General features: G+C 44.5%; 1 protein-coding gene across 4 annotated transcripts in view; it reads left to right on the top strand.

Moving 5' to 3' along the window:
• Positions 1 to 2352: 2352 nt before the first annotated feature.
• The window catches only part of LOC120932845 (aldo-keto reductase family 1 member C3-like), a 76643-nt gene continuing 54422 nt past the window's right edge, over positions 2353 to 24573 (top strand). The window contains exons 1-2 of one of the 4 annotated variants that reach the window (XR_005748036.1): positions 2353 to 2620; positions 24185 to 24352. Coding sequence is in view for 3 of the 4 variants with exons in the window: in XM_040345630.1 (XP_040201564.1) it covers positions 2534 to 2620; positions 24185 to 24352 (255 nt within the window). In the remaining variant the exon portion in view is untranslated. The remainder of the gene's footprint in view (positions 2621 to 24184; positions 24353 to 24573) is intronic. The other 3 variants (XM_040345630.1, XM_040345629.1, XM_040345631.1) reach the window with 3 other exon arrangements.

Genomic DNA, 24573 nt, shown 5'->3' with positions numbered 1-24573 from the left:
ACTGGAATCATCTAGGTAATTCCACTGCCATTGTCGTCAAAAGTCAAAAAGAAATAGGGACAGAAAGACAGATAAAAAAGGAAAGGGGAAAGAAAGAAAAGACAAACAAAAGGGATAAATGTTTAACAATCACCAACAAGGGCAGCTGAAAATGATTGTAAAGTAAAAAAAAAACAAAAAAAAATTGTACTTACCTCCTCTGTGTAGTTGGATTTGCACAGAGCAGCCCGGATCTTCCTCTTTTTGGATCCCTCTTTGATGCTACTGCCCCCCCCTCCTATTGAGTGCCCCCACAGTCAGAAGCTTGCTATGGGGGCACCTGAGCTGAGTCTCAGCTCCCTGTGTCCATTCAGACACGGAGCCCTGACCAGGCCCCGCCCCCTCTCTCCCCTGATTGGCTGATTGACTTTGATTGACATCCACGAGTGCCAATGGCGCCGCTGCTGTGTCTCAGCCAATCAGGAGGAGTGTCCCGGACAGCTTAGACATTTGTGGACATCGATGGAGATAGATGGTGCTCAGTTAAGTAATTAGGGGGTGCTGCGGAGGCCGCTACACACAGAAGGCTTTTTATCTTAATGTATACAATGCTTTACAACTCCTTTAATAAAAGTATTTTTTTTAAATCAAATTAATAGATCATAATCTCAAATATGATCTCAGGGGCATGAATCTGAATTCTGTAGCGGTCACGGTTCACTGGGATCAATGCTGCCAAAGAGTCACAAAGAGTACCCAATTGATTTGTATACATAATTTAGTCATTATATATAAAACAACATTCCAAATACATAAACAATATTATCTATAGATTCCTAACCTACAGTATATACTGAACAAATATTTTGGTATTCCATATGTGATGATATTTTCTACCAGAGTGCAGAACACCACTGTGTCACTTATGAACAAATCTTTAAAGCCAAACAATATAAAACCGGCATCAACCTTCTGCGGTATGATAAACCTGCATATCATTAAACTGATATTAAAGCCTTGTTTTTTGTTTGTTTTTTTAATAACAAACATGTTATATTTACCTGCTCTGTGCAATGGTTTTGCACAGAGCAGCCCGTATCCTCCTCTTCTCAGATCCCACGCCGCCACTCCTAGCCCCCTACCTCCTGCTGGATGCCCCCACAGTAAACAGCTCACTGTGGGGGGAACCCAAGCTGACACACTCCTGAGCCCCGGCTCCATGTGTTTATTCACACAAGGAGCTACAGCTCGGCCCTGCCAGCTCCATTTTGTGATTGGCTCACTGGCTGTGATTGACAGCAGCGGGAGCCGCTGCCGAAAGTCAATCAGGAGTGCGAGCCCCCGGAGAGGCAAGGCTCTCATGGACATCGCTGGATCAAGAGGGGGCTCAGGTAAGTATTAGAGGGCTGCTGCACACAGGTTTATTACCTTTGTGCACAGAATACATGAAGGTAAAAAACCTTGTGCCTTTACAACCACTTTGAGTTAAAAAAGGTTTGAAACTTAAAGGGTCACTAAAGGAAAAATTTTTTTTTGCTGAAATTACTGTTTACAGGGTATAGAGACATAAGTTAACTGATTCCTTTTTAAAACGATTAAAAATAGATACAAATCAATCATATAATGTACCTGTAGTTTTTTAGTTTCGTTTTTGCATTTAGTTTCGTTTTAGCATGTTATGCTGTATCTGTGCTGGACAGTGCCATAGAGCAGTACTGTGGTGATCAGGAAACAGACAACCAGGAAGTGTCCAAAACAGAGGAGAATTACAGCAACATCAGAGCAAAAAAGAACAATGAGGACATGAAACCAGGACTGCAGTAAGGTAAAGGAAGCTATTTAGCTAAAAAAAAAAATTCCTTTAGTGACCCTTTAAGGCATCATTTAACCCTGAAAGTTGAATTGCTGCCAGTTGATGTATCCACCTGGCTTCCTTTTGGAGGATGTGTTGTCTCCTCTTACATGATCCAGATGAACCCTTTGAAGAGCAAAAAATCTTACACAATTTAATGGCTGCATTGCATTTCTCAGGGCAGGTTTTCTGATGGTAACAATGGTGGACATTGTCCACATAGCGTGTGTTGAAACAACCCATGTGACAGGGTGACAACACAGGAGCACAACTGGGGGACAGAGGCAGAGCATTGTCACCCTATACCAGAAAATGCCAAACAAGGAACATCAAGACAGGATCAGCAACTATTATTTTATTTAAAGCTGTAGATTTAAAAATAACTTTTAAAATGAATGTTGAAGCTTGTGTGAGATTTCACATTCATTTTAAAGATGAGTCAACAGCTTTGAATCTCTCTCAGTCCTTCAGCTGCTGCCTAGTGAACCTTTGTAGTTGCTCTATAAGTAACTCAGGTGTGTCCTAGTGGCAGAACACCAAACTAAATGCAAATAGGTGTTCTCTATGCACTCAGCAGCAGGGAGGCTGTACTTCAATCAGCCTACTTCGTCATGGACAAAATAAAAATGCAGTGTCGTCTTACAGCAAGTCAAAGTCCCTGCAGGTGACAGGTGTAAGGATCTGCCAGAAGAAGCCCAAACTATGGAACTGGCCCCTGATTCCTGCATACTCCTGAATGATGGCCACAAAATGCCAGTCATTGGATATGGCACCTATGCACCCCAAGAGGTGGGTATAATATTCCTGGGAGTATTTTCTTCTCATGTACAGCTTTTTATACATTTTTTACTATATAACTACCAAAAGTGTTCAGAATTTGTAGTCAGCTCTACAAATGATTGACTTGCTTATTCACAAACTCTAGCATAAAATTATATGTGATGTTTCTGATAGAATGTGGGTGCCATTATGAGTTAATGGTACCACAGATCTCCTGCAAAAGTAGTTAGATTTAGTTCACATCTGTGTTGCTCTCTGAAGAGCAATCTGCAGTGGATCTTTAAAATTGACTGAGTCAAGTTTGTTGCTGGGACCTGAATGTAGGATATGACAGTTTTGCCAACCGTCAGTATTTTTACTGGCAGCCAGTAAAAAAACGGGCACTTTTCTCCTGCCAGTAAATGCCAGTAAGAGGAAAAAATTGCCAGTAAAAAATATGGCTGTGACATGTGGCTCAGAACTGCGCATGCGCAGCTTGGGTCCGGAGCCGACTGAGACCATCCAAGTGCCTGCTACAGTGTGATCGGGTTGTACCCACGGGGGGGCGGAGGGGGTGCCTGAGCTTGTCATGTGATGTCATGGTGCTAGGGAGCCAAGCAGGGAGGCCAGAGCCTCATGTGCAGGTCTGCAGGATGGGAGTGGGACTGTCAGTGCTGTTTGGAAGGGAAGGACCACCTTGCATGGAGAGAGATTGTCACTGTGACTCAGGAGGGAATGTGTCGGTGATCTGTGCTGCTGCATACTGCTGTCAGTGTCACTGTGAGAGTCCATTTCATGTGTGGTTGCCGACCATTATAATTTCCTGAGTCCTGTCCCTGAGCCACTATCTGTATTTATTGGCGTATAACACTCACTTTTTTACCCTGAAAATAGAGGGTAAACTGTGCCTGTGTGTTATACGCAGGGGGCTGTGGAATGTTTTTTTCCTAAAACTTCCTTCTTAAAGTTAGGGTGCGTGTTATACGCCTGTGCGTGTTAGGCCGGGTACACACGGACAAACATGTATGGTGAAAGCGGTCCGTCGGACCGTTTTCACCATACATGTCTGCCAGAGGGCTTCTGTACGATGGTTGTACACACCATCGTACAGAAGTCCGCGCGTAAACAATACGCGGGGCGTGTCCGCGGTGTCGCCGCGACAATGACGCGGCGACGTGGGCGGCCCGCCTTTAAAATGCTTCCACGCATGCGTCGAAGTCATTCGACGCATGCGAGGGACGGCGGGCGCCTGGACATGTACGGTAGGTCTGTACTGACGACCGTACATGTCCGAGCGGGCTGAATTCCAGCGGGCTGTTTTAAAACAAGTCCAGGAATATTTGCCCGCTGGGAAAAGGCCCGGCGGGCAAATGTTTGCTGGAATTCGGCCCGCTCGCGCCCACACACGACCAAACATGTCTGCTGAAACTGGCCTGCGGGCCAGTTTCAGCAGACATGTTTGGTCGTGAGTATGGGGCCTTATACGCCAATAAATACGGTACTTACTAAATTGAAAGTAAAATAAGAAATATGTTTTTTGCCTTAACGTCTACCTTAAATCACATTGCTAATTGCATATTGTACTTGTTTGTAGCCTAAATACTGAAATTTGCACTTAAGATTGTAATTTTGTAACTTTTGGAAATGCCAGTAAAAACTTGACTGTGCCAGTAAATTTTGGGTGTTTTGTCAGTAAATTTCAATCTGGTAGGTTGGCAACACTGATGACAGGGGGTATCAGTTTTGCCACTGTGTTGTGTACAACCTCCTCCTGCTCCATTTGCAGCTTAGAGGGAGAAGTAAATCTGCATCTCATTTGCATATATTACCGCCCCCAACTGTAAATGTAAACAAGCCCTTAGACTGGGTTCAAACTTATGCAAATTATATATGGGTTTCCCCACATCCAATTCACATGACAGGAGACTGTGACCTGCTCTCAATGGAGCCGATTCACACAGCTCCGGGGCAGCCGCGGTCTGCATTGGAAAAGGGTTCTGTGCGTCTTTGTTTCTGTTTCATATGCAAATTCAGGCAAACATTCAGACCCGATTCACACCTAAATCGGTGTACAGGGATGCACAGGACCCCCTGCTGGGACCCGCAGCCGCATGAGTGTGAACCCAGCCCTCAAGTGTAACTACTTCTCATCTCTCCTTCAAAAACACTGGCATTTGCTTGGCCTTCTGTCTGAGTTCAGGATCCTTGGTCATCTTAATTAGCTGGGTCATGATGATGTACATTCCAAGAAAGATTGTGAACAGGTAGATGAGACGTTTTATTGCAGTGCTCTATTTATTAATGTTTTCATCCAAAATTCAAACATTTTCTAATAATTTCATATTCATTTTCTAATAGCCGGGACACAGGCAGCAACAAAAAAAACTAGGGGTCAATGCTTTTATACTTTCCACACATTTCAATATGTTTTATACTCATGGGCAGGCTGGAGCTTTATTATTATTTTTTTTTTTAATTTTTGCTTTTGACGCCAAGCATTATCCTACCCGTGTCAGTATGGTGTTATATGCACCTTTTCAAAAAATTCTGAATGATCTTAGAAGCATCTCAAACTAATGAAAAATAAAAATAAAGTAGTAGTACACAAAAAAAAAAGAGGTAGCCCTCGGACTTTAGAAGAGGTGAGAGAGGTTTAGCCAATGTTCACAGTGAATAATGAGACAAAATCTATTTATTTGTCTCATAATGTTATGTAACGGGGCGGCAACAACAATGAGTGTGAGTTACCCGGCATAATAACCAATGTACACAACACAGATGAAAGTAAATATGTAAAGATTTATTACAAATGTTATACAATAATGAGCAACAGTAAAACTTGAAAGTTCCTGGGCCAGTAGATTCACATACACAATAAGAAAATAAAATGTACATACATACAGACAGAGAAGTATGTAAACATAATGCAAACATCAATAATACCCAGCATGCACTGGCATAAAACAAGCATCAATAAAGCCCCACGTGTTTTGCGAGACCCTGCTCGCTTCTTCAGGGGCGGATGCATGAATGTTGTATCGATGGGCTGAGATAAATAGCCAAACGCTGGATATCAAGATGGCAGCCGTGTAGTGCATCCAGCTCGGGAGCTGAGAAAGGGGAGCAAACAAAAGCCACAACAGGGGAACATCCGGAGGATCAGCACGGTCTGGATAGGGGTATTTCTCACTGCGGTCTTCACTTAGTCCCCTAAAATCATGTCTAGAAAATATCTCAGTGAAGTGAAAAATATCCAATGGTTGTCAGTTTGTTCTTAGAGATGTGACCGCTCTATCCAACCGTCAAATTGTGAATCAGAGTCCCAGCCGTGCTGAAGTCCAGATATGCCCACAAGGGCCGAAAGCTACGCCACCAGCCTCATGTACGGGCAGTGATGCATAGGCGTCAGTGAGTCATCAGAGAGGGTGCGCAAATGCCATCTCAAACTAATTTCACCAATACACACCTTTACAGTAGTGGGCAACGCACATAAGAGACCCCCACTTAAAAAAAGGTTAGGTGCACTTCCACCCTTTTGAGAATGAATGTTGAGTTAGCAATATGTTAATGCAATGGTTCGGTGAAATGGGCTCTTATCGTCATTCGGTGGCTTCTGTAAAAGAAGCTTAATAATACTTATCTGTTTCACTGCTGGTGAATGTGATTTGCATTTTCTGTGACAGAGCTAGACTGGCTGCTCAAATCTTTCAGATCCTATGCTGCCATATGTGTTGGGCTGACACCTTCTTTATATGCTGAGTGCTGTAGTTCTACTTGCCATTACTGCTCTAATATGAAGGATCAGAACCTCTACAAGCTTTAATGCACTAAAAACCTGCCTGACACATTTTAGGCCAAGACACTACAACACAGAGCATGCATGTTAACGTGAATGCATTTTGGGGCATTGAACAGTCTGGTGCCTTGTTTGCTGTGCTGTTCTACATTAGGACTTATTCAAGAGATTCCTCCATACTTACCTGCACAGTATGTGATAATAATGTGCATCAACCAGCATGTGCATGTTTAGGTGTGGAGCCAGCCTTAAACAGAAACTTCATTGGGAGGTGGTCATGGTGTCTTTTTCTGCCCCCCCCCCCCTTTTCTTTTAAAACCAGACCAACCTGCAAACTCAGGTCGTGTTTAAAAGAGTTTTATGAGCAGGTGAATACACAATCATGCCAATTTCCTAAGGCATTTCTCCTGTGTACCCTTCGTCGTACTCAGGTCCTCCAGTTCATTGACTTGCTAAATTTTTGCTAGCCAGAAAGTGATTGAAGGAGTTTGGCGTTGTTTCCAGAAAACTGGAAAACAGGTTCTTGCGGCACTCATGAGGACTGAGACAATAGAGCGACTATAGGTTTTTCCCAGGATCTTATGATAATGTAAACAAAAGGTAGGGTCACTTGGAATATCGTAATCTGTAAATGTATGGGTAATGTGATAAACTTCTGCCCATAAATCATTGAGTTTACTGCAGGATAAGAAAATATGGGGTATGTAGGCAGGTGCCCACAAGGGGTTATTGATTTTCTGCTGTTGCGACTTGTTTTGCAGCTATCTATCTCAAGCTGTTCTGTTTTTCCTGTCTGGGCTCATGATGACCTCCGTTAACTGAGCCAGCCAAGTGAAAATTGTTACAATGTAGTTGTGCAGTGGATCTGAGAAATTTATTGGCTATATTTTCCTATCAACTTTCCAGAGATCTACATTGAAATTGAGAGCTGCTGGGAGCCAAAGATGTAGGCTGTTACTTTGTCGGTCTGTTCTCCTTTATGGGGAGCAGTCGGGGTTCCCAGAGGGGCTGGGAACCTGAGGACTCTATGGACTCTTAACTGCCACCTGTGGACACCCTTTGTGGATCACTGCCATTCCTGGACTCTATTGCTATGGACTGTGTGAGAAGCTGCTGTACAAGAACTGTTCCTGTATGTTTTCTTCAGTAAAGTTACCAAGGTTGAAAAGGAGAGTGTTTCCTATAGAAACCATGGAATCAGTCACTTTGAGAGAGGTGACATGAACTGCTGGATTGGTGGCGCCCAGTACATGCTCAGTGGTACCAGCCTCAAAATGCTGCACACCTGGGAAGTGGTGTCCTCCAAAAATGAGAGTGTTTGAAGTGTATAAGTGTCAGCACAGAGAACAAGGAGTTGGTGTCATTGCAGCTCGCTTCTGTGTCTGAGAGACCTGTCTTAATGTTGACTGTCACATGATCGCAGCTCCCAGACTGAAGTTCAGGCATTAGCGAGTGCAGTTCCAATGGTTCCCCATTAGGGTGCCTAAGCCTGGCCCACAACTATGTCTCCCTCTGCTTTTCCACACCTCCAGTAACTCTCTGTACAATGTGGAAATGTTTTGTGTAACTTGTTGGGGGTTTAATACTTTCCTGTTCAGAGTTTAAACCCTAAATCTTCATTTTGGAGCACACTGATGTTTTATAAGTGAAGAGGAGTAGTTTCTCAATCTGTTTTCTGTAGAAAGAGATGCCGAAGTCCCATTCCCATTTGGTAATATAAGACGGTTTGAAATCTGTTGTGGGTAAGTTGCATAGACTATATGTCAGGGATATGGCATGAGTAAGAGGTGTCCCGTCATCACAGAATTGTTAAAGTTGTGTAAGATTGTGGGTGAAGGAAGATGTAGAGGTAAGGGAGGCTAAGAAAGCTGTATTGTATTCCAAAAAGACATTGTGGAGAGTTCAGGGTGTGATGCCAATTGCTCCCTAGAAAGCCATACTTCGGAGCATAAGAAATGCCCAGGTTGAAATATGCTTCCTTGTTTTAGTGCAATAAAGCTTGGTTCCAGAAATCCTGGGCTGAAGGAAGGGAAGGGGTGTGGAAATATCAGTTTTTCCTGAAATGCCTTTGAGAAGATACACCAGGTTTCACCAATGGTAGAATGAGATATAATGGTTGGTGGAATCCGTGTTGAAAGAAGGATGGAAAGAGGGTTCGAGGCTGCTAGCTCAATGGCCACCGATTGCTTAAAGAGCCTAGAGCCACCAGTCTATGACCAGTGGTGGCTGGTGCTCCAATTTTTTTGGGGGGGCGCAAACAAACTGAGAAAAAAAAAACATCAATTGCAGCCACTGTGCCCATCAAGCCGAAACCACTGTGCCCATCAAATGCAGCCACTGTGCCATCAAACGCAGCCACTGTACCCATAATTTTCTGCCACCAATTTGCGCCACTGTGCCCATCAATTGGCGCTACTCTGCCCCATCAATTGCTGCCACTGTGCCCCATCATTTGCTGCCACTGTGCCCCATCAATTGCTGTCAGTGTGCCCATCAATTGGCACTACTGTGCCCCATCAATTGGTGCTACTGTGCCCCATCAATTGCTGCCAGTATGCCCCATCAATTGCCCCCAGTGTGCCCCAACAATTGCCGCCAGTGTCCTCTTCCCGTCCTCTGCTATGATTGGACACCTGAATAGGGGGCGGCAGAGGTGAACATATGCAATGCATGAATCTATCTATGGTGATAGAGGGGTGACAGGAGAGAGAGGGCGTTTCTCCTGCACCCTTTATGGACGCACCGCCACTGTCCATAATCCTACTTAGGTGACATGTGGACCTGTATGCAGGTTAAAGGATACATATTAGCAGCCAGGCCCAAGCTGTTGGAAAGGGTTAAACATTTTCAGCTTAGTTCCCAGGCTTTTGGTTTTGACAGGTCCACCTAGTATATTAGTATATAAAGAAATGGGGGGCCAGCTGAGACCAAGGGTCGTCATCTCCAGCAGTGGGTTGGTTGGTACCTGGAGGGTTGAGTAAAGACACCTATGAGCACAAGGATAGCTGTTACGTACCTGGTTTCCAGAGTCTGATGCAGGGTAGCCTCTCTTACGACTCTGGTTCGCGAGCCACTGGATATGGGACAGCGGGCTCGGAGCACAGAGGGGTAGGAGTGCCGGGTGGTGATGTGTAGAAGCAGGTGGACGAATACCTCTGGCAAGTAGATGCTGAACGTACAGCGGAGGATGGGTCAGCGACCCGCACAGAAGCTGCGACTACAGCGGCACAAGTTAGTAATAGTTCAGGTATACCGGGAAAGCAGGGTCAAACAAGCCGGGTCATAACAGGTGATCGTGCAGAAAGATGACTGAAGAATGGTCGGTAAACAAGCAGGTGGATCTGGCAGCAGTGAAGTCAAGCAGGCGGATGGTCAAACGGAGCCGGGTCAGGATAGGAGAGATGAGAGGAGTCAGACAAGCCGGGTTCTGTGTTCAAATCAGGTTTCAGGTAGAGTAGTCAAAACAAGCCAAGTTCAGTGTTCAAATCAGGTTTCAGATAGCAAACAGGTCTCAGATAGGATCCACGTCAGAACTGCAGATCAGGCAGCAAAGACACTGTGCTGCTGAGGTGTTTAAATAGGCCAGCCTGCTGTTAATCACTGAAATCAGTCTGCACCATTAACCCTTAAGTGGCAGATCCATGACATTGCCCCCCCCCCAAGGGGCAGCCTCCGGATGCCCAGTCGGGCTTCTTTGTCAGGATGAGCAAGGAAAAAAGCACGTAACAACCTCTTGGCATGTATATTACCTTCTGGCTCCCAAGAATTATCCTCTGGGCCGTACCCCTTCCATTTGACTAGGAATTGATTCTGGCCTTGTCGCTTCCTACAGTCCAAGATAGCTTCCACCACGTATTCTTCCCAACCGTCAACCTGGATGGGTTCAGGAGGTCTGGATCCTCTGTTGGGAAAAGGATCGGCCACTGCAGGCTTGAGTAGAGAAACGTGGAACACAGGGTGAATTTTCAATGAGTCAGGCAAAAACAGTTCGTAAGAAGCTAAGTTGATTTTTCTTTTAACTGAAAATGGACCCAAAAACCTAGGTGCCAACTTTTTGGATGGGCAAGGTAATTTGAGATTACTTGTAGACAGCCATACCTGATCGTCTGGTTTCAGGTCCAAGTCACCCCTTCTTTTCTTGTCAAAAAATCTCTTGCTATCGGCCTGGGCTTTAGTTACTGCGTCGTGCAATAACTGATTGTTGCGTTGGAGAAAGTCCATAGTACTCTGCACAGCTGGAACTGCTGACTCTGAAAAGAAATCTGGTAAAAATGTTAAATTAAAGCCATAATTAGAGAAAAAAGGGGATTGCCCAGTAGCTGAGTGATTGGTGTTATTATATGCAAATTCTGCCAAAGGCAGCAGAGAGACCCAGTCGTCTTGAGAGAAGGCTGTGAAACACCTAATATATTGTTCCAGGGTTTGATTCGTCCTCTCTGTTTGCCCATTAGACTGGGGGTGGTAGGCTGAGGACAAGGAAAGTTGAATCTGTAGTGTTTCACAGAGGGCTCTCCAGAAACGAGAAGTAAATTGGACTCCCCTGTCCGAAACGATGTTGGAAGGTACCCCATGTAGTCTAATGATTTCCTTGATAAACACGCGGGCCGTTTCTGCAGCAGAAGGTGTGTTTTTTAAAGGCAGGAAATGAGCCATTTTAGTAAAACGGTCCACGACAACAAAAATTGCGGTACATCCCTCGGAACGAGGAAGTTCAACAATAAAATCCATTGCGATCATCTCCCATGGTCGGTTAGGTACTGGTAAGGGTTTTAGTAAACCCCAGGCTAGTTTTCGGGGTGTTTTATTTCGGTTGCATATCGGACAAGAACTGATGTAAGACTTGCAAAATTCCTCCAAATTGGGCCACCAGAAGGTGCGTCGTACCAATTCTAGAGTCTTATTAACTCCAAAGTGACCTGCAAGTGGGTGATCATGAAGAAGTTTCAAGACTTCCACTCTAATGTTTTCTGGGACAAAAACCTGACTTCCTCTCCAAAACAGCCCGTTTCTGGAAGTTAGTGAGACATTAGAGGGTTTGGACGAATCGGAAGATGCTCCTCGGATCATGGAGATTAGGTCAGTGTGTAGGAGCAGGAAGTTGCCATCCGACAGGATGGTATCGGGAATAGAAGTATCCTTTGGGTTATCGTACATTCGGGATAATGCATCCGGTTTAATGTTTTTGGATCCTGGTCGGAAGGTAATATGGAAACAAAAACGAGAAAAGAAAAGAGCTCAACGGGCTTGTCGAGGTTTAAGACGTCTGGCAGATTTCAAATACTCCAAATTCTTATGATCTGTGTAGATCAGTACAGGATGAATGGCGCCCTCCAATAGATATCTCCATTCCTCTAGAGCTGTCTTAATGGCCAGTAGTTCTCGATCTCCTACATCATAGTTCTTTTCTGTGGGGGAAAGCTTTCGAGAGAAGAATCCCACTGGGTGCATTAAATCTTTGCCCCCCAAGCGCTGAGAGAGAACGGCTCCTACCGCAACTTCGGAGGCATCGACCTCAAGAAGGAAAGGTAACGTTGGATTGGGATGTCTAAGGATCGGAGCTGAAGTAAAGAGTCTTTTTAAAATGTCAAAGGCCTTCTGCGCTTCAGGGTTCCAACAGAAACGAAGATTTTGTTTCGTGAGTTGTGTGATAGGGGCCACAATAGCCGAAAACCCTCTAATAAATTTTCTATAGAAGTTTGCGAATCCAATGAAACGCTGCACCCCTTTTTTATCCAAGGGTGTTGGCCAGTCTAAGATTGCAGATACCTTCTTTTGATCCATCTCAATTCCTGTAGGGGAAATTACCAGGCCTAAGAATTGGATGGTTTGCTGTTCAAACTCGCATTTTTCAGCTTTCGCATATAAACTGTGCTGACGGAGGCGATCCAGAACCTTACAGACATGTCCTCGGTGCTCCTCCAAGGAACGGGAGAAAATCAGTATGTCATCTAGATACACGATTACAAAAATGTCCAAAAAATCTCGGAATACGTCGTTGACGAAGTGCTGAAAAGTAGCGGGCGCGTTACATAGCCCGAAGGGCATGACCAAATATTCGTAATGGCCATAGCGGGTACGGAATGCTGTTTTCCACTCATGTCCATCCTTGATACGTATTAAATTATACGCTCCCCTTAGGTCTAATTTTGTAAAGATAACGGCAAATCTTAATTTTTGGAAAAGTTCAGGTATTAAAGGTAGAGGGTAACGATTTTTCACGGTGACTTTGTTGAGTTCCCGGTAGTCAATACAGGGACGAAGAGTTTGGTCCTTCTTTGTGACGAAAAATATTCCGGCACCTGCTGGTGAAGTGGACGGGCGGATAAATCCCTTTTCCAAATTCTCGTCAAGGTAGATTTTTAATGCGTCTTGTTCTTTTTCAGAAAGTGGGAAAATTCGTCCGAAAGGGATCTCGGCCCCTGGAAGAAGATCAATCGGACAATCGTACGGCCGATGAGGTGGAAGGGAATCTGCCCCTTTCTTACTGAAGACATCCAGAAATCCATGGTAGGGTTTGGGGATGGATTGAATCAAACTTGGGTCAGTGTTTAAGCACAGCAGGGCAGAAGATGGTTTAGGACGTTCGGGAAAACAGTGTTCCTGACAGTAATGAGATGGGAACGAAAGATTTTTAGATGTCCAGTCAATCTGAGGATTGTGTACCTGAAGCCAGGGTATACCCAGGATTACTGGAAACAAAGGAGATGAAATGACGTCCAAAATTAAACGTTCCTTATGATTGGATGAAGTAATAGCAGGTAAAGGAAGGGTCTCATGGGTCACTTGCCCAGACTTGATGTGTGAGCCATCAGCCAAAAAAACGGAAAGTCTAAAGTCCTTTGTGCGGACGGGAATGTTATGCAGATCGGCAAATGAGGAATCGATGAAACAACTGCATGCCCCTGAATCAACGATAGCGTTGACCGACACCGTCTTTCCCGGACGCTGTAAGGAAAGGAAGAGAGCAAGATGGTTGGGGTTGGTAGTAATAGCAGAGATGTTATCAGGAACTGAAGAACGGAACTTACGTATATTGACGGGACAATTGTGTACGTAGTGACCGGCCTCACCGCAATATAGACACAGGTTTAGCTGACGGCGGCGTGTGCGTTCTTCAGGTGGCAAGGTGGGTCGCATCACGCCTATTTGCATGGGTTCTGAAGTATCCATGGGTGGACCAGCAGAATTGGAAGAAACAGGTGGTGGAAAACGAGAAGGAGGCAAGGGAGCCCGGGTGGTGACCCAGACTGGGCGACTCTGTTGAGAGGATCGTTCCGCTCGGCGTTCCCGTAGTCGTCGGTCGATCTTAACGGATTTGTCAATCAGATCATCCAGGGTGTCAGGTACCCCAATACGGGCCAATTCATCCTTTAAGGCTTCAGACAGACCTAAGCGAAATTGGTGGCGCAAGGCTGCGCTATTCCACTGGGTGTCCGCACTCCAGCGGCGGAAATCAGTAACATAGTCCTCCACTGCTCTACGCATCTGTTGGAGAGCGAGTAAAGCAGCTTCAGCAGTAGCAGTCCTTTGCGGGTCGTCGTAGAGCTGTGCCATAGTCTGGAAGAAGTTTAGCAAAGTCTCTGTCTGGACACCGTTCTCCTCTAACAAGCGATGTGCCCAATTTTGGGGTTCCCCTTGGAGTAGGGAAACGACAAATCCCACTTTAGTGGCTTCCAAAGAAAAGGTTCGGGGTTGCAAAGCAAAGTATAACTGACATGCGTTTCGGAAGTCCCGGAACTTGGTTCGATCCCCGGAGAATCGTTCGGGCATGGGAACCCTGGGTTCAGGTGGCAACATCACAACTGACGGACCCGCAGATGACGATGATCTAGCAGTGGATGCTGAAGTTGCGTCCCCAGAAGCTGATAAGTTCTGAACCTGCCCCTCCAATCTCAGGTAGCCATCTTGTAGGTTTTAAACGGCCTGGGTAAGTGATGCTAAGTGTTTGCACACCTCTTCCATAGCCGGAACTACACCTGCAGACTCTGTCATGGCTGCCTGATACTGTTACGTACCTGGTTTCCAGAGTCTGATGCAGGGTAGCCTCTCTTACGACTCTGGTTCGCGAGCCACTGGATATGGGACAGCGGGCTCGGAGCACAGAGGGGTAGGAGTGCCGGGTGGTGATGTGTAGAAGCAGGTGGACGAATACCTCTGGCAAGTAGATGCTGAACGTACAGCGGAGGATGGGTCAGCGACCCGCACAGAAGCTGCGACTACAGCGGCACAAGTTAGTAATAGTTCAGGTATACCGGGAAAGCAGGGTCAAACAAGCCGGGTCATAACAGGTGATCGTGCAGAAAGATGACTGAAGAATGGTCGGTAAACAAGCAGGTGGATCTGGCAGCAGTGAAGTCAAGCAGGCGGATGGTCAAACGGAGCCGGGTCAGGATAGGAGAGATGAGAGGAGTCAGACAAGCCGGGTTCGGTGTTCAAATCAGGTTTCAGGTAGAGTAGTCAAAACAAGCCAAGTTCAGTGTTCAAATCAGGTTTCAGATAGCAAACAGGTCTCAGATAGGATCCACGTCAGAACTGCAGATCAGGCAGCAAAGACACTGTGCTGCTGAGGTGTTTAAATAGGCCAGCCTGCTGTTAATCACTGAAATCAGTCTGCACCATTAACCCTTAAGTGGCAGATCCATGACAATAGCGCTGGAGTTACCTTGAGTCATGGACAATGTCTATATGGACTCTCACCTCACATGGAGGTATGCCTGGGACTCTACACTAATTTAGATAGATTTAGAGGCAGGACGTTATTCATATTGTATTGCCATGATGCCTTTCTACAGTAAAGTTATATTAACCATTCTAAGCCTGACCTGAAGTTATTCGAAGGGGTGCATGTTGGTTCTGGGGAATTACAAAGAACCAGGGTCTGTAATTGCACTATGGGGTTATGGAGTAACACTACTACAGAAGGTTTACTTGACAAGAAAGAGCAGTGTAGTTGCCATGGGTAACCAAGTGACAGAACAAGCAACCAGTCATTATGTGTGGTACTGGATAAGGTGACAGGCCCTCCAATAGTGAGGGGTCGATGTTCTGGCTCCCTCCCGAGCAGTCTATCTCTTATGGTAACTGGGAGCAGACTTACTGCTTTACGGAGATCTATGGCCTGGTCACAAGGTATGGGAAGGAGAGATTTAAGTGAGAGCATGCATAGGGTCCACGTTCGGTACTCGGTGGAACCCATTCTGTTACTGGGAGGTAACAGAGGAACGTTGGTGGAGTGGGCGCAGGCTCAGCCTGTCCCTCTTAATGCAAACCTACAAGTTACAGTGTGTAGTGACATGGGACAATTTTTCAGAGGAACCCTGTGCTTTAACTGCTGCGCACAGTAAAAGCTCATCTCTAAGGCAGGGAACTGCCTTAATGTTGGATTCTTCACATGACCACAGTCTCTGCCTGGTCCTGGGCATTGAGAAGTGTGCTTTGCTCAAGTGTTACCCCATGTGCCTGGGCACAATAGACCCTGCCCACAAACCAGTAGGAAGTAATATCTGGAATTGCCATATCATCCTGTATTTTAGGTAGACATAAAATTGACTGGGGCATTCATAGTGGCATGTGAGCAGGTTGGAATTGCATAAATGTTTTATTGATGGCCTTCAAAAAAGATCCTGGGATACAAACTGGAAGTGCCTGTAATAGGTATAGAAAGCTAGGCATAGTGTTAATTGCCTCTGTGCCAGACATCCAAATCGTTTTTGATTACTGGGAAAAGTAGGGGAAAATTTAAGCCCAAAAGTCTCACCTAGGTTCCTGGGAAGGTTGGTGCCCAGGTATCTGTGTGATGAAGCCCATTTTGAATTGGAAGATGTTCTGACCATGGTAGATGTAGATAATAAGATGTTTATCAAAATTCTAAAATGCATGCAAAAGTTGGAGATATACACATTTTTCCAAACCTGCCAGGAGGTTGCGAAAGCAACATTACTGGGTTCACAATATAAAACCAATGCTGTGACTTTCAAAAGAAAAGTAGTCCCTATGAAAGGACTGGTAATATTTGGGTTGTCCCTAATTTGGTGGAGGAGGAGCTCCAGCGTCAATATAAATATTAACATTCTGACAGACAGCAACCTTGTCGAGTCCCATTTGGAATAGAAACCGGGCAGAGAGATCTCCATTTACTTTCATTTGGGTGGAAGGTAAAGAGTAGATTGTGTTAATTCAATGCATCACCCTTTGTCCCATGACCACGTTCCGTAGGGTCCCATCCAGGAAGACCCAACTCCCCCTATCAAATGCTTTCTCTGTGTCTGCATCTGTGAATAGGTGTAAGAGTAATCCCCTTTGGAATGGGCCACATAAAGGATAGCGAGGGCCTTGTTGGCATTATCCCTTGCTTGCCTAGTGGGCACAAATCTCACTTTGTCCAAGTGAATGTCAGGGATATAGACCATGGCTGAATCTAGGGGGGGCTGGGGTGGTGTGCCCCCCACTTCCCTGCTGACATCCTATGCTTTCCCCTGCTGACTCCCTGTACACTTCCTTGCTGACAGTGGATCTCACTCTACACTACCCTGCTGACCTCTCATCCTCTGCCCGCCTGACATTTTTTTACTGCACTCCCACATCAGACAGGCTATATCCGGCCATGATATAGACAAACTAGCAATTGCTAGTTCCTCTTTTGTCAGTGGAGCATCCAGGTCAGTAAGTTTGGAAGCAGGAAGGGGGACAACCCTGACTCTTGGAGATAAGAATGAATATGCCCGAATAGATGAGACTCTGGGTCATCGACTTTGCAGATTTAATATTATAGAGGGACTCGTAAAAGTGTTGGAAGACATTAGCTATTACAAAGGCGAGAAAGAAAAAGTGCAGCACTAAATATTGAGTGAAGGAATTCAAACAATACGGTAAGTAGTACAATTCGGTGAAACAATTCAATTAGAATTGGACCCAGGAGACACTCACCAGATGATATGGTGAGTGAAAAAAAAAAAATATATAACTGAAACAATGTAATAGTGTGGAAAGCCACTAGGAGGTGGTGTTCCTGTAGGAAATGTGTGCAACACACTAGAGTGGGTGATGTGACACCTGTAGGTGATAACAAATGGGGTGAACCAATCACAAAGTCCAAGCAAAAAATGTATATATATATAGCAATCCGATATTGGACCGATATGTACAGTCTTTGAGAGATGGAATTGGTCGGAAATTCTTATGAAGGAAAAACAAAACGGCCACTCAAAAAGAACTGATGTAAGATTGTCCTCTCTGGTATGCCGATCAGACGATCAGTGTGGATGGTGAAAACCTCAGCAACGATTCACAGTGATATCCAAAAAGATAAATAAATGGATACTCTTACCAGAATATGTGGACATACACGTCAGCGACGGTATGTCGATCAGGCATGCACGAACTCCTAGGAAAAGGTGGTGTTGATGGGAAACGTTCCAATATGTCAAACTTTAATCCCCGGGAGTCGGTAGAATCCGAGCGGCAGAAAAACAAATCTTGCAGGAGAAGTTCACAAGCATAAATATGCAGTGAGCGAAGCCGTCACGGAATCATGTAAAGAAAAAAGTGACTCACATGGTGCAGTAAATCCTTAAAAAAGCCTTTTATTTAGGCATGGAAGGCAAGCAAATAAAACAGAAAACTGGATACAAAACATATAAAAAATTGGTAGATAAAAAATAGTACAAGCCGGATCAAGGGCAAGTACAAGTGATCACGTATTTAAAAATGGCGTCTTGAGCAGGTAGCGTATGGGCTATGTACCCGACATGTTTCGAGCAAAAGAGCTCTTCAACTGGGGCATAACAAAGGCAGCATGAACTTTGTGCTGGCTGAAGTGCAGTAGTTCAGGGATAAATGAGCGAGCCTGCTGAGTTTGCACTTATTACCATGTTCATAGAAAGGGTTTTTTGTTTTTTTATTTATTTTTTCTTAGGCAAATAAGTGGCCACTGATGATGTAACTCAGACTGATTGAACACATTTTGGGTTGGGTTTTTTCCTGGTATACGACTCATACATGGCACAAGATTGTATGGAGATTGGACTAATTTGCAGGGGATAGTTACTTAATCTGATGTACCACACCCTGAATTCATTACAATCACAGGAGGTAGCCGTTTACCATTTGTTTGTATCTGCTGTAGGCAAAGAGAGCTGGGAGAGGGTCTGAAAACAGTAGAAGAAAAAGATTGCTATATGGAGCGATACCCCCGGAGGAGCCGCTTAATGTATGTTTGGTTCTGTACTCTCAACCCCAAGAACGGTCTCAACCCCTCTGGCACACCTGCTTGATAATATTAGTGTGGAACCCCGCAACAGAGAGAAGACACAGTAATGATAAACCATGAAGTATATTTCCCAAGGCCCTGGGTTCCATCACATCACCAGCTGTAAGAAAAAATATATACACACATATGTATGAAAAGAAATACACATGTGCATAGGGTGGATAATGGACTTTGGAGGCGTAGTATAGTTAAAAATATGGATATTTAATATAAAAATAAAATACAAAATTGATAAGAAACAAGGATTACATAAAAAAGTGCCATAGATACGGCCTGAAATTATAAATAAATTGGTGTGACAGACCACCTACTAACTAGAAATACATATACAAAGGATCGACAAAGAGTGGGAGACTCGCAGCCACTGATTTGTAGAGTTTGAAGACCAGTTGAGTTCTCAGGAGGTGGGGTGTCACATGGTGTTTAGCCCGACATGTTTTGCGCGTTGAAAGAACGCTTCTTCAGGAGCTTACAGTAAATTCTACAGAATGATATAATAATGACAATACGTTTTGTAATAAACAGACAATAAATAACCACAAAATAAACATTATGAAGCTCTCACATGTACCTATATAGTTGCCCCAAGTGGGCCCCAGGAGGGTCCAAAGAAAAAGTGCTTGGGACAAAGCATAATAGTGAAGCAAAAGTGGAGAGAGAGAGTGAAGAGGTGAAAAGAAATTTGTAAATCAATAAAATGCGATGAAATGAAATAAAGCTGAAATGCAGTAACAGCAAGGTGAGGTTGGCAATCAAGATGTTTGTAGGGTTACTTACATTCCAATTAGGAAAAGTAAGGAAAAACAATGTGGGCAGAGGTCGTTAGGATGGTCAAAATGGGTATTGCAGCGTATAGAGGAGTGAAGGAATGAGATCCTTTTCAAATGCTCTAGGTGGAACCAATACTATATATGTATAAAGAGAGAGCCCTTAATTAGTAACCTGACCGTATAAACCAACAAAAAAAGAACATATCAAAGAGGGGAGAGGATGGAATTATACCTAGGGGCAAACGACCACTTACATGTTCATTATGTATAAACTAGACCAAAGTAGAGTTCCCTGACAAAAACAGTGCTTAGTGGTTCATCACCAGCTGTGTTAGTGAATAGAGAGTCACACAAAATATCAATGAACCGCTTGTAAATGTTTACTATGTTAAAGAATAACACAAGGAAATTATATCAGTAACCGATGAATAAACACAGGTTATGATTGGTAGGAGGTATTTGTTCAATGCAGTAATATCATACACCTGTACCCAGTAACAAGTTAATGGGGGTATATGTGAACAGGTGCACAGAGATCCTCAATACTTTTAACACATGTATTGAATACCTTCCCACTGAGGCCTCAGCACACAGACCAATGCATAAAAAGAATGCACAAACAGCGAATACAATAATACAATGCAAGTCCTAATGATATTCCACTAAATGGCTCCCTCTAGGTTTCAGTTCACAGCAATTCTTCAATCTAGAACTTTGTAAAGGAATACAGCGATGAATGTCTCTCAAGTTCCAGTTCTGTCTTCAGCTAGCTTATTTTATACTGCAGTGTTGAGTTGTGTGGTTAATTGTAATCCACAAGGACAGAAAAAAGCAATAACTGTGGAATAGGATGCTATGGATTCCTTAGCTGAAGAACTATTCCCACTTGTAATTCCTTCTATGTGTGAGTAATACAGTACTAACCTTACAGCGTGGGGGAAAGGAAAGCAAGGCCCCAAAGTCTGGTTGTAAGATGCTCAGGTGCAGCAGAGCCACAGCAGTGGAACTTCAGGTCTTAGTGGCAGTCTGTATGGAAGAAACTCACTCAGCAATACTGCAGTCACTATTTGGATATGCAGGTGCCCTCTCACCACTATGGATCCCAGCTGGCTGCAGACTCCGTCCGGAACCTCCTGCAGGTGTCTCCGTCAGTGTAGATGGCGCTGTCATGCCATGCTGCTCCTCCCGGTGTGTTGGAAGGCAGATGGCTTCAAATGCTCCGAAGCGCAGGCTGATCCTCCTTCTGGATCAGCATGGCTGTTCACAAGGATCCCTCTGGGGCGGGCGATCTGCTCTTCGCTGTAGGCCACAGGCTCTCAGCCCTGGTCACACACACAGACCTCCTGCTGGCTGTTGAATGGCGTCCAGAGAGGCCCAAAGCAGGCAACGCCTATCCTTTTATCTGTTTACCCAGCAGGCTGTTCTGTGACTTGGCATTGTGGGTCTGTGACTTAGCATTTTGGGTCCAGTAGTTCTCAGACTGATTTAACAACATGAGTCACTTCCTCATTATACTATATATCCCACAATGCATAACTGTCTGCTACTTAAATGAAAGAAAGATCCTGATAGAGTTTCAGCAGTCACTAGAGGGAGCCAAACCTTTACTTAAGAAACAATGAACTATTCAACATAATACCTTTAGTATCAACCCTATGCGACATATATAACATGCAGCAGATGAATATACACCAATCCCTATAAGTGTATATTTTATTATTATTTTTTTTGTCAGACACAACAAATTATGGGTTGGATTGATTCTTTTTTTCCTGATATAAGACCCATACACGGTAAGAGACTGTATGGATGTTGGACTAACTTGCAGGGGAAAGTGACTTAATCTGTTGTATCACACTCTGAATTAATTGCAATCACAGGAGGTAGCCGTTTTGATTTGGCCATATCTGCTGTGAGCATATGAGCTGGGAGAGGGGCTGAAAATAGTGGAAGGAAAGATTGCTATATATCATGGGAGAGTAGGGGTTAAGAATTGTGCATATTAAGATGCGGGAGATGCATGCCCCTCCCGTAACACCCCCTGAAGACAGCAGCATGATGAAATTCTGTGCATGCTGGATAGGAAGAGACGTTATCCCACTGATGCAAACTGTGGTGAGCAATATCTGTGAGAACAGCATCATTCGCTCTGTGGATTGTTTTTTTTTTTTTTTGTTTCATAAAGTTTTAGGTGGATTGTTTTTTGTGTGTGTGTGTGATTAAGCGCTGTTATCCTGATGCAAGGCTGTGCAACGATGAATGTGAGTGTGCATTTTCATGGTTTTAGAATACTATTTTTAATGCATTATTGTCTGTACCTGAACTTGAGTGGAGACTATAGGACAGTGTTTCTCCACTTACTGTTACTCATTGAGAAGTATTTTAAGTCTTGAGGCACCCATTTTAAGGCTTGGTTCACATTACTGCGCGTCGAGGAGCAAATGCAGTGCATATATATGTAGCGCTCACCCCCGAAAGAGCCGCTGGTTATAGATTGGGATGGCGTGTTACCTCTGTGAGCGTCTAGGGGTAGACGAGGAGAGCAGCAATGATGGAATGTTCAAACAGCAAGTGTCTTTTCTTGTGGTTTATTTTTACCCAACACGGTAAACGACAAACTTGAGGTAGACAGTAGAGATGCATGAGGAGAAGAAATAGCAGACTCAGGCCCAACAACACAGAAGCAATCCTGCTTCCAACGACACTTCTATTTTCATCGCCACTCCAGCCGGAGTGGGTATAGTGTACCTGGACAGGCCTCTCACACCGACCTGGCAGCCAGAGTATCACTCGGAACTTCGAGGGAAAGGATCTCTGCCACAGACCCTCCCTAGAACTTAGATCATGGAGACAATCCTCCTTAGTAGAATTTGCACTTGAATTTTCCTCAGGTAGTTTTCCCCTCAGGTTACCGACTGACAGGTTGCTGACATCCAACCTCTCAATGTCCGGTTACCTTGATCCCTGATGGATTGTCTAGGCCCTGTTGGATTGCCTGCCTCTCTTGGCTCTCCTCAGGCTGACTCCCCATCGAACAGCTATCTCGCTTGGGATCCTCTCCTCAAAACTTGGGGACCCAGTCGAACACTGGGGCCCCGCCACAGCTTTAAATGTTCCGGGCCAATGTGGTCCCGGAACCAGGAACATCGCATGGCACGCGCACCCCAGCCTGGAACATCGCGTGGCACGCGCACCCCAGCCTGGTAGGCTATCTCGCCGGGGGCCGTGATGTGCGGTCACCCTGAAGGTGGGTGCCGCACCCGGAACTAGCACCAGAAGAACGAACGACTCCCGTCCATTGGCGTCTGCTCCAGAAGTACCCTCCCCCAGCATGCCCCGCGAGGGAAAAACCCTCCTGATTGGCTGCTGGCAATAGGCACCCTAGCCTGGACACCACCGGCGTCACCTGTCGCTCCGGGGTGGTATAGCACCCCAGAAACAACAGAATGGACCCACAGCACAGCCCAGCCCAGCTAAAGCAGAAGCCCAATTTAGCCAAATCAAATGGATGAGAGCTAATAACTCTCTCATCCCCCCTTAAAATGTATCCCCCCATTTTCTTCCTCATTACAGACTGAAGGAAGAAATGTGTGGTGCAGGAAAAAAGAAACAATGAAATAGCCTATGATACTTTCACCTCCTTAGACTCATAAACTCCTTGGACCTGAAAAATACTTATAAGCAAAAATCATTACTCTATCCTTCATATTTAACCTGTAAAGAATGGCAAACAAAAATGACATTCCTGTACATTGTTAATGGTCAGTGACATTCCTTCAAAACCAATTCAAACAAAAACCCTCTGTAACCCTTACTTTTACCGTTCCTACAAAAATAGCCACGATGCGTCGGATGAAACAAAAGAATAACAAAGCAGGAAGTGATGGCCCCAACAGCCAATCACTTCCCAAAATCACATGACAGGAAATGACAAACAGAAAAGGGGAGGGCACTCAAAGAAAGGCAGGGGGAGGAAGTGCACACACCCCATCTTAGTCAGCTTGGATCCCATTCAGACACTGTTCAAAGTAAAACAATATCTGAATTAAGATCATTCTACTTGTTCTTACAGGCTTGAAACAATCTGCGGGGACATTGCTACTGCTGTTGTCAATATACGGTACAAGTACACCAACAAGGCAGATATCAATGTCCTCTCACACAGATATGTATCCATAAGGGGATAACGAAGTCTGCAAGAGAGATATAATAGGTTTCTCTCGTTATGTGGACTTCGCTTCTCTAATGTGTATAGTCATTGGAAAGCAAGCAGTCCAGCGCATTGCGCTTGATATCTACAAACCAATAAATGCCCACACACACACAGAGAACACATTTCAATACCATAAGAAGGTTTTCATACTGACCGTTTTACTGCTGGTCTCGATTCAAACCCAAGTGCGCTCTGCTAGAGCGATCCTCGATTAAACATCCGACACAGGGAGACAGATGACAATCTATAAAACACACATCCTAGAATAAAATGTCCACATATATAACATTTTCCACAACAGAATGATAACTATGAATCTGACAATTTACGTCTCAGGCCAGTGACCAGCTGGCAAAATTTTAAGGCTGGGTCCAGAGTTAAAGGCATAATGACACTGGAGTACTGTACCTGATAGGATACTGTAGCAATGGTGTACTGGCACTTAAAAAACAACAACGGTGGTTCACTGACATTGGACATGGCTGACAAAACCATGAAATACTTTATTTTGACAACTATATATACTGTATATTTTTTTACTCCTCAGGTTCCTAAGAGCTTGGCAGAAGAAAGTGTAAGAATTGCCCTTGAAGTTGGCTATCGTCACATTGACTGTGCATTTATATATGGTAATGAGGTAGAGGTGGGCCGAGCCATCAGAGAAAAGATTGCAGGAGGAACACTGAAAAGAGAGGACATCTTCTACACCGGGAAGGTGACTGTACATTTATTATGGGGTTTTTCCAAACTAAATATTTATACCTTCTTATATAGTCCTCTGCACATCAGAAATCAAGCTAGGAGTGGGGTGCCCACACATTTAAACCAATAAACATTTTTATTTTTTTATTTTATATAATTATAAATAAAAGAATAAATAAACAAGATACTTTATTGGGGCACTGCAGCACCTGAATACACTACATTAAAATACAG

Source organism: Rana temporaria, chromosome 3 (assembly GCF_905171775.1).
Source record: "Rana temporaria chromosome 3, aRanTem1.1, whole genome shotgun sequence".
Lineage (NCBI taxonomy): Eukaryota > Metazoa > Chordata > Amphibia > Anura > Ranidae > Rana > Rana temporaria.
The sequence above is the reverse complement of the archived record's forward strand: the minus strand, read 5'-3'. Positions and strand labels throughout refer to the sequence as shown.